We start from the raw sequence: 10,725 nt of genomic DNA, 5'->3' as shown, positions 1-10,725 counted from the left end.
AATATAGCATCCTCTATCTTACAGATTGGCAATCGGAGGCACAAAAGGACCCGAAGTGACCTCATCCAGTGGGACTGCCCATGGCTCTAGCTGGTGTCTCTGGAGACAGGTATGTAAAACTGAGCCGCCGCTGCCGACGACACCACCACCACCCCCGTGAGGTAGGCAAACTCACTGGGGAGGCCTTCTATGTGGCCTGAATGAATGCTGAAGCCCCACAGTCTGGTATTCCTCCCAGGATGTTTCTGAATGCTTGCAATGTCTCTTTCTAGGCTGGTAGCCAGGGTGCTGGGCACACGGCTCTCACTGCCTTCCCCTTTGGATACCTTCTCATTACTTTTTAATTGCATCTGGGTCTTTCTCACATCTTGGATTTTGCTTCCTAACCCAGGGTATTCCTTTCCACCTCCCACTGGCCCAGCACAGCACTTCGGTTTCCAAGCTCTCCAGAGAAGTGCCCTGAGAAAATGGAGCAGGGCTCCCCGAAAGGCATTCATCTCAGTAATGAACAGTCTAACGTCCCTGCATCCCAGCATATTCACATAGCAATCTCTACACAAAAGCAACATTACAAAGCAAAGGCTTCCCCACCCTCACTTTCTTTCTTCTTTTTTAAAATGCCACCTCTCGGCTCCGTTTCCTACAGTAGTAAGAACACTGTTGGAATTATTCTGACAGGAAGACAAAACAACTTCCAGGGATGCTGGGTTAGAAACAATAGCTTTGCCAGACCCATTAATGTTTAAAGTCAATGGAGCATAAAACTGCTTTTCTCTACTTACAGCCGGCATCATCTTACAGAGTGGAGGGGGTGAGGGGGAAATTGCCGTTTTAACTCTGCTGAAATCCATAAGCCCTCTCGTAATTTTCATCCTCCTTGAAATTCTCCAGTAAGTACCATCAGAATGAAAATGAGATTTTATCTCTGGGGAGAACAGCTTCCGGTCTTCAACTGCAGAGTGTGTTAGGAAACCTGGCGGGGCGGGCGATGGAGGACGGAGCCGCCTGATGGGAAGGTGCCCTCACCCAAACCTGCGGAACTGCTGTAGTTTGACACACCTTGAAATTTGGGAGAGTGCTTTCAGGAAGGCCCTAACCCATCCCAGGGCAAAGTCCACAGCAGGTAGGATTCTAAGGGCCAGTCTGGCCCTAGGATGCATTGCCTTCAGGGTCCAAATCACTTAGTGGGCTCAGAGGATAACCTTTATTATTAAGATATTAGCTCTTTCCCCAGGGAATTGCTGGAAGAGCGCCCAGAGGCTGTCAGTAAAGCACTGGGCCTAATCCCACAGCACACTAGTGTAATGCCTGACAAAGCCTGCCTCCATCACCTCATTTGATGCAGAAAACAATCTCCAAAGGAGGTGGGGCAGGGATTATTCTTTTTTCCATTTTACAAGTGAAAACACTTGTAAACTGACTGGCCAGGAGTCCCACACCCAGCTGGTAGTAGGGATGAGGCTTGAATCTAGACCTTTGTACAGCCGGTTTGGGGCTCTTTTGGCTCCCATTAAACTAATCAGAATATTCCCAGCCCCACCCATCCCTCATAACCACCAGTTCCCAGCACCTGGGAACTCAGGACACAGCCTCTGTGTAATGACTACAGTCCTGTCTCAGCCCGGAAGTACAGCCCTAGTTGGCAAGCTGAGAGGGAAGGGGGAGGAAGAAATTAATTTCATCTTATCTCCCAGAACCAAACACCAAAAAACAAAACAAAACTCCCAAAGGATTTGAGAAACAAACAAAAACTTCCAAATAACAGCAACAAGGAGCCGGGCAGTGGTGGCACATGCCTTTAATCCCAGCACTTGGGAGTCAGAGGCAGGCGAATTTCTGAATTGGAGGTCAGCCTGGTCTACAGAGTGAGTTCCAGGACAGCCAGGGCTACACAGAGAAACCCTGTGGGGGGGGGGGGAGGGGACACGACAAAACAGCAACAAGGCAAGGAGACTAGATCTATCACTGTTAGAAGTCTCAAAAGGAAGCTGGTGGGAGGTGGTCCATGCCTTTATTTAATCCCAGAATGTGGGAGGCAGAGGCAGGCAGATCTCTGAGTTTGAGGCCAGCCAGGAATACAGGGTGAGTTCTAGGACAGCAGGGCCACTCAGAGAAACGCTGTCCCCACCCCCCCAAATATATACACACATATGTAAATATATGTAAATATACACATATATGTAAATATATATGTAAATATATGTGTATATACACATATGGTTATTCATAACCATAACCAAAACAAAAAATAAAAAGGACAGGCAAACTGAAAAATGTCAATTTCACCTGTAAAATGACACACATACTTAAGATTTTCAATAATGAGTAAAATCTAGTGGTTTCAATGAATGACATACATCACTTATTAATAAGAAGAGTACATTCACCCAGTTCTAGGTTTTTCCATGTATTTACAAAAAATAAAAACGGTCAAACTCAAAAATACTCTTATCCTTTGACCTAAAACTCCACTCTTAGGAATGTACTCTGAAAAATGAATCATAAACTTGGAAAAGTTTTATGGGAAAAGACATTAGTCACACACTTATTACAACGGTGAAATCGGAGAAACAGCAACCGCTGAAGGAATTTAAACAATTACAAGCACTTAATGGAAACTTACGTAATCCTTACAGTGTTTTCAAAGCGCGTGCAATCACCGGAAAAAGGTTTATAATTTAATGCGACTGCAATGTTTTTGTGTGTGGCTGTATAATGTCCAGAGAAGAGGCTGAAAAGGAAAAAAAAAAAAGTCTGTTAATCTCGTTTGAATTTTATGGTTAGGAGAATATTTTCCTTTGAACTACAAAAAAAAGTCAACTCCAGCAACGAAGTAGCTCTGAGAATGGAAGGGACAGGAGGACGCCCGGCAAGCTCTGACCACAGGGTCGGCTCCCCAGCAGCGTCGGTTCCTCCTCCCCGCCCCCGCCCCCACCTTCGGGGCCGCCCCTCCCCCGGGCCGGCGCAGGCGTTGCCCACACGTGGGATGGAGCTGGCGCGGCAGAGGAGGGGTTGGGTGCGCTGAGAGGTGTGTCTGCGAGTGGGAGAAGCCAATTGGCAGCCTCCGAGGGTACCTCTTCTCCCACAGGTCCTAGGACCTGGGCACGGCGAAGACGGTGCCACGACGCGGGAGTTGCTTGCAGGTATATAAAGTAGCATAGGACAGAGAGCGTGGGCAGCGGTCTCGCAGGGTGCGCGCTGTCCCGCGCCCCTAAGCCTTCTAGAGAACGTTTCCCCCTACGGCTGCGCGCGGTGGTAGGAGCCGCGCGACGTCACCCATTGTTTACAAATCAACCCGAGCCGGCAGCGTTCCGGTTCCCGCGGCTCTAAGGCGCGCGGTGCCACTGCCCGGTGGTCCCGGCTTCCGCGTCCCAGGCTCGGCCCCCGCCCAGCCCGGCCCGGGCCTCCGCCTCGCTCCCGCCCCAGCCGCGGCCCGCCGAGCCCGCGGCCAACCGAGCCGCCAGCGACGCCCGCACAGCCGCGGGAGCCCGGGCGGGGGGCCATGCCGTGCCGGAGGGAGGAGGAGGAAGAAGCCGGCGACGAGGCAGAGGGGGAGGAGGACGACGACAGCTTCCTCCTGCTGCAGCAGTCGGTGACTCTGGGCGGCTCGACCGACGTGGACCGGCTCATCGCCCAGATCGGCGAGACGCTGCAGCTGGACGCGACGCACGACGGCCCGGCCTCGCCGAGTGCCGCCCCGGGCCCCCCGCCCGCGCCCCCGCGGGTCCTGGCGGCGCTGCCGGCGGACAAGGCCGGGACCCCAGCGAGGCGGCTGCTGCGGCCGGCGGGGTCAGCGGAGGCCGAGGACCCTGCGCCCCCGGGGGCCGTGCGCTGCGTGCTGGGGGAGCGCGGGCGCGTGCGGGGCCGGGCGGCGCCCTACTGCGTGGCGGAGATCGCCCCCGGCGCCAGCGCGCTTCCCGGGCCGGGGCGGCGAGGGTGGTTCCCAGGGGCCGTGGCTTCTCGGCGAATCCAGCAGCGGCGGTGGACCGCAGGCGGAGCGCGCGCGGCCGACGACGACTCGCACCGGCTCCTACAGCAGCTCATACTCTCGGGAAACCTCATCAAGGAGGCGGTGCGCAGGCTCCAGCGAGCTGTCGCCGCGGTTACGGCCACGAGCCCCTCGAGCGCGCCGGGGTCCGGGGGTGGCCGAAGCGGACTAGACTCAGTCACCCTGCAGCCCTCGGGCTCCTGGCTCTGACCCGACGTCCCTGGAGGGGGAAGAGGACGCGGCCATGCGGATCCAACAGTGTCTTGCCCGGGACAGTGCGGAGCTGAAGCTGTCGTCCATCCCACTGGTTACAGCCTCAAAGTTACCGGTCTCAAGAGGCTGTTACAGAAAACGGACTTAGCAGCACTGGCTGCCGAGGACCTGACCTGCAATCTACGGGGAGAACTGTGGCAGCTACTTGGGCCTGACTTAGCCCTAGGGCATCATGTGCTTGGATTGTTTATAGTTGTGGTTCGCATGGGCGGGAATCGGGAGGGCTTCTAACAATACTTGAAAACCAATAGTAGACATATATGATCTCGTTATTTTCGGGTAGAGAAGCTTTCTGCATATGGTGCTACAGTTGCGGAGCAGAGGGGTTCTAGGGTGAAGAACATAAAGTTGGCAAAGGGGTGGCTTGGTGACGCTTTCTTCTGCTTAATTTGTGATTGTGAAGGTGGGCGATGGGACCTAGTTGGTGAATTCTCAAAGGTGGAGAGAGCTGAGCTTAAGTGGGGATATGCAAATGACTTGACCTTGCCAACTTGGACTCAAGGTCAGGTTGAGTCGACTGTTGTGGGATTCTTGGGAGCGTTAACCCCAGTGTCTTTTTCTGGTTCCACGCACAGACCAGAGTGTCTCTGCCACCGCTTGGAGTCTCCCGAGGACACACAGGCTGACAGTGCTGTGTAGGGAGAGTTATTTTGTATTTTCTGTGCTTTTCTTTTCCAGAACTACTACTCCTGATAGGCCACTCTTGGCCTTAGCATCAGCTCTCAGAAATGGTCATAAGCAACCTCTTGACCTCCCTGCAACCATTGTGTTTGTGATGTGTGTGGTGTGAGGTGAAAGCAGTGAGCACACTTTCTGCTCATTTAGGCCCTCTGCAGAGTTGGAGGGGGCCTCTCCATCTTCCTCACCTGCCAGTTCTTGGTGAGTGACTGAAACTGGTTTTTAAATGTGACTCTGGGAGGGGGAAATGCTTTTCCCCTTGTGAAACCCGAGGGCACCCTTTCTGAGGTGCACCCCCAAACTTTTAAGGTAGCTAAACTTTTTTTTTTTTTTTTAAAGATTCAATGGCTCATTCATCCTCCAGATGTGGCTATTGATGTACACTTCGCAACGGAGTGTCTGAAATTGTGGTGGTCCTGATTTATAGGATTCATAATTTAAATGTCTGCTGAATAAATTTGTTCTTTGTTTTGGAAAATGGTCTTTGTTTTTTTGATTGGAGGTAGGAGGGGGAAAGAAGACCACGTTGGGTATCTACTTGGGGTAACTAGGAGACTAGGGCTAGAGCCATGTTTTAGTTCGTTCCTGGAGGCGGTATGCTTGAGTATCTCTGGCTATATTTTTTTTTTTAAAGATTTATTTATTTTACTTATGAGTACACTGTAGCTGTCTTCAGACACACCAGAAGAGGGCGTTGAATCTCATTATGAATGGTTATGAGCCACCATGTGGTTGCTGGGATTTGAACTCAGAACCTCTGAAAGAGCAGTCAGTGCTCTTAACCATTGAGCCATCTCTCCAGCCCCCTCTGGCTATATTTTATTGTGTACACATACATTTTGAGATAGGTTCTCACTGGCCTAGAGCTCACTGTGTGTAGATCAGGCTAGCCTGAAACTCAGAAATTTCCCTCTATCTCTACTTCCTGTGTGCTGGGATTACAGGGATGAAAACGGTGCTCACATCACCCAGCTATTTGTCCGTTTATTTGTTCAGTGTGTGGGAGGTTCACATAGGCATTAGGAAAGCTTATGAAAATCCGATGACAGTTGTGGCAGGTTCTCCCCTTCTACTACTTGGGTCCTAGATACCAAATTTGAGTAGTCTGGTGTGGTGGCAAGTGGCCTTACCAGCCGGGCCATGTCGTCTCCTGTGAGATTTTTGGAAGCTGCTCCTTGGGCTCCCGTTGACCATATTCTAAGAATGCTTTCAGGGCTTGAGGGCAAGGAGGCACCGTTCAGGGAGGGAAGAGGTTTTGTAAGACGGGGAGTGCAGGAAGCCTGTGTTCTTTTGGATTGCCCAGCCTTCAGCTATAGTCTATAGTGAGAAAAATTGTTTTGAAACAAGATCTGTGCCGGGCGGTGGTGGTGCACGCCTTTAATCCCAGCACTTGGGAGGCAGAGGCAGGCGGATTTCTGAGTTCGAGGCCGGCCTGGTCTACAGAGTGAGTTCCAGGACAGCCAGGGCTATACAGAGAAACCCTGTCTCGAAAAAACAAAAAAAAAAAAAAAAAAGAAACAAGATCTGTGTAGTCCTGGTTGTCCTGAAGTTTCCTATGTAGACCAGGCTGGCCTTATCCCCCTGCCTCTGCCTCCTGAGTGCTGGGTGCTAGGATTAAAGGCCTGTGTCGCTAGACCTGGCAAAACCCGAGATTGAGCCGTTTCCTTGGCAGTTGTTGAATGGTTTGGGATAGTCAAGGGGATTAGATTGAGGTTCTTGACACATCTGTTCATTCTCAGCCTCATTCTCTGGGCAGGGCTCCTCATTGCTTCCTGTCTGACTTGAGACAGGATTTTTTTGTGTAGCTCTGGCTGTCCTAGAACTCAGTCTGTAGACTAGACTGGCCTTGAACTCTGAGATCCGCCTGACTCACCTGAATACTGCGATTCAAGGTGTGTACCACCACTTTCCAAATAGTCTTCCCTTTTTAGATAGGATCTCTGTATGCATCTCAGGTTTGCCTTGAACATGGGTGGTTCAGTCTTTACACCCCTCCCCCAGTGCTGGGGTTACAGGTGTGTGCTATCATACCTAACAGTTTTTTGGGAGATTCTGTTTGAGTTTGAGACAATCTCACTCTGTAAGTCAGGCTGGCCTCAAATTTGTAGCAATCTTACCTCAGCTTTCCCCATGCTAGGATTATGTATTTATACCTGTATAAAGTAACTTTCTGGCACAACCAGTGTCTGCTGCCAAGTCCTCTAGGGCACCTCTCCTCACTTGGTACCTCCAGTCTACTGCTTCATCCCAGCTTTGTTATGATGAGCAAGTCACTGTCCCATCCCTGCCCCACCCTGTGTTCCCCTTCTCTCACTGTACTTAAATGGTTGGGAGAGTGAAGTATACAAAACAAAACTGCTCATTCTGGGTAGTACTGTGTGGATTTATATATGCCAAGTGATAGGCACACTCTATAGAGATGAGGATGCTGAAGGTCTAGACCATTAAACATTGTGCTTGAAGTTGTGACTGTGTGTGGGCCACTGTGGATTAAACCAGGGCTTCACAGAAGCCAGGCAAGCTCTGCCACTAAGCACTTTTCTTAGCCCCTTTTATATTAACATTTTTTTGTTCCTGTGTGTGCACATGTATTCATGCTTGTGGAGGACAGAGATCAACACTCTTCCTTCATCACCCTCCATCTTATTTTGGGGATTGAGGCAGTCTGTCTTGGAAGCTGGAGCTCACTAACTCAGCTATACGGGATGGCCAGCAGCCTCCCAGAATCCTTCTGGCTCAACCTCCCAAGTACTTAGGTACCGGGATTACAAGTGTGTGCTGCCCACCCCATCTACTGTGTGCCCTTTCTTTTAAAATGATCTATTCATTCATTCATTCATTCGTTCATTCAAGACAGGTCTCACTACTACGTAGCTCTGGCTCTCCTAGAAGTCACTGTGTAGACCATGCTGGCCTTAAACAGAGATCTCCCTGCTTCTGCCTCCTGAGTGGTAGGATTAAAGGTATGCTGTACTGTGCCCAGCTTTTTTTTTTTTTTTTTTTAATGTGAGTACCAAGAATGGAAACTCAGTTCCCTATGTTTGTATAGCAGGTACAAGTACTTTTACCTACTGAGTCATCCCCTCTAGCCCCATCCTTCCCCATCCCCCCAGCCCCCACCTAATCTGACTTTGAATTTACCATCCTGCCTCAACCTCCACAGTGACTGGGATTCAAGGCACGCACCCGGACCATGTGAAACTTTCTTCAGACCACATCCTCCACACTTGGATTTAATAATGTTCTTAAGAAAAATCCTATAAACCTTGGCTCACCAAATATTCACAAGAGCACCCCCATTCTCACACGCTTTGTGCATCAGATACAAGTTGCTGGGGATGGAGGGTGAGCTGGAGTCTGAGATGCCCTAGAAGAACATCAGGTTTGAGGGCTGAGACCTGCTACAAAGGGACTAGGAGTTGGCCTAAGAGGCACACAACAAACAGTGTGTAGCCGCTTCATTCAGAATTCCAGGTTCTCCATAAGGTAAATCTGGACTCAAAAGAGCAGGATACAAACATTCTACGGGACTGCAGCCTGGCTGGACCAGCTACAGCAGTGTAGTCGAGTGATGACTTCTGCCAAGGACAGACATCTACAGGACCCAACAAACTAAGAGGAAACGGGAACTGAGCTCTGTGTGGGCACATACCCTGATGGGCACCTTTTGTAACATATAAAGGAAGGGCAGAATCTAAGCTTCAGATGTTTTAAGTTGCTCTCTTGCCTCAGGCCAGAGCCTGCTCAGATGGCTTTTGCAGTGGTGGTGATAGGGCAAGGCAAGGAGGGAATAATTTGGTTTTGTTTTTTTGTTTTGTTTGAGTCTGTGTATCTCTGGTTGACCTGGAACTTGCTATGTAGACCAGGATGGCCTCAGGTCTATTTCCTGTATGCTGGGATTAAGGGCATGAACCACTATGCCTAACTAAAATATTTTAGAAATGAAACCATGTAACACTGTTCAGGGACACACTCATGGCTTCAGTCATTTCCATCTAGATTCCAAGGACGTTCTAGAAATAACTAGGTTTACTAGTCTTATCCTCCACAGTAGCAGGAGGGGAAATGGGGGGAAGGGTTACAGTCATCCTCCTGTAGTCCTGAATGTAGCTCTCACAAGCCAGTCTTTCTCGACATGCCACATGTCGTGAATAGTGTCCTGCCAACTTGGATACAAAAGTCCTCCCAGATGGTTCCAGGCTTGGAGTCCAGAGGGTTGCTTTCCCTGAAACACCCTTCAGCCTGTCTTCCCACATTCAGTCCCTCCCAGACTGTGACAGGAACATGGGTTTCACTACACCAGATGGATTTCACAAAACCAGCATAGAAAGGATGGTCTCTAAGGTTGGTACATGTTCAAGAAAGCCTTCAAAAGCCTGCATGCGGGACTGGAGAGATGGCTCCGTGATTAAGAGCACTGGCTGCTCTTCCAGAGGTCCTGAGTTCAATCCCCAGCACCTACATGATGGCTCACAACCATCTGTAATGGGATCTGATGATCTGTTCTGATGTGCGTGAAGACAGTGTGCTCATATACATAAAATAATTAAAAGAAAAAAAAGACTGCATGGATTTTAGGCTAAGGAGGAAGTCCCTTCTGCTCAGAGTGATATTTTCCCCCAGGAAACTCCTTGGACTGCACTGGGTTTGATGACAGATTGCTTATTGGTCTTTATGGCTGCTTGGGCCTTGACCTGAGTTCTCCTGGTACTGATCTTGTCATTTGTGAAAGCTAGAGAATGCCTAAACCCAGCTCAGGTCCTCAAAGTATCTCAGTGAAGTCACCGGAGGAAGCAAAGGCCATTTCTAAAAATACTGCATCTTGGAAGGGTCCATTCCTAGTACTCAGCCCAGGAGTGACTTTGGCTGAGACACTTGGTCCCTGAGGACGACAGAATGATTGCTGCAGAATGGTGTGGAGAGGCAGGGTTGGAATGGCTCCTATCTTCTGTGAGGACTGGTGCCTAAGCTCCCCTAATAAGGTTCTGTAATACTGAGCTAGGGGGACAGCTGTAGGGAACTGACCAGGAGAAGCTGAGTCAGGTGACTTGGGTTGTTGGAGGGAAGAGTTGGTTAGGAGACTCCTGAAAGAAGTTCCAGGGACAGCAGCCCAGAGTCACAAATGGCTAGGACTCCAGTGATAAGGGTTGGTGATAAGGATTTGGGAGTTAAGGCTAAACCTGGGGAACGGTCTCAGGAACAACAGTAAAAAACACTGGTTAATGCATTTAGCTTACCAAGAGCCAGGCTCCGTCCTAAGCACCTTAAAAAGACCAGGTCATCAGATTTCTGGGAGAAAGATGAGAATCCACTCAGAAGCTGACAGAACCGAGGCTGGGAAGCCACGGATGCTGAAGGGTGAACTGCCGCAGATAGATCACAATGGCTGGGCAGCTGCGTTCATGTTGCCTGTATTCGAGAGCCACCAAGCTCCAGAACGTCCAGGGCGCATGTCTTGGTCGGCGACTGGGGGTCGATAGCTCATTTTCGCTTTATCAGCACCATTAAGTAGTATCTAGTTATTCGTTTATTTTGAACTTTATTTATTTGTTTGTTTTTTTTTGTTTTTTTGTTTTTTCAAAAAATCTTTTCAATTTTTTCTTTTTTCCTGCCATGGAAGCTCCATAGACCCGGCTGGCCTCAAACTCAAAGATCTGCTGAGTGCTGGGATTAAAGGTATATATCACCACCACCTGGCTAGTTTTGAACATAATCTTGAACTTTCCTTTTTAGATTAATTAATTATTTTACTTTTCTTTCTTTTTTTTCTTTTTCTTCTTTCTTTC

General features: G+C 49.6%; 1 protein-coding gene across 1 annotated transcript; it reads left to right on the top strand.

Annotated features, from left to right (window-relative positions):
• Nucleotides 1-3,502: 3,502 nt before the first annotated feature.
• On the top strand, nt 3,503-5,417 carry Frat2 (FRAT regulator of WNT signaling pathway 2). Its single transcript, XM_028775776.1, has one exon. It carries the CDS (start codon nt 3,503-3,505, stop codon nt 4,196-4,198), a length of 696 nt encoding a protein of 231 aa, XP_028631609.1. The 3' UTR covers nt 4,199-5,417.
• Nucleotides 5,418-10,725: the final 5,308 nt, after the last annotated feature.

Source organism: Grammomys surdaster, unplaced genomic scaffold (genome assembly GCF_004785775.1).
Source record: "Grammomys surdaster isolate TR1022 unplaced genomic scaffold, NIH_TR_1.0 66, whole genome shotgun sequence".
NCBI classification, from domain to species: domain Eukaryota; kingdom Metazoa; phylum Chordata; class Mammalia; order Rodentia; family Muridae; genus Grammomys; species Grammomys surdaster.
The sequence above is the reverse complement of the archived record's forward strand: the minus strand, read 5'-3'. Positions and strand labels throughout refer to the sequence as shown.

Bases quoted from the DNA above. Each gene is read 5' to 3' on its own strand.
- Frat2 (XM_028775776.1), top strand. From the start codon at position 3,503: ATGCCGTGCCGGAGGGAGGAGGAGGAAGAAGCCGGCGACGAGGCAGAG.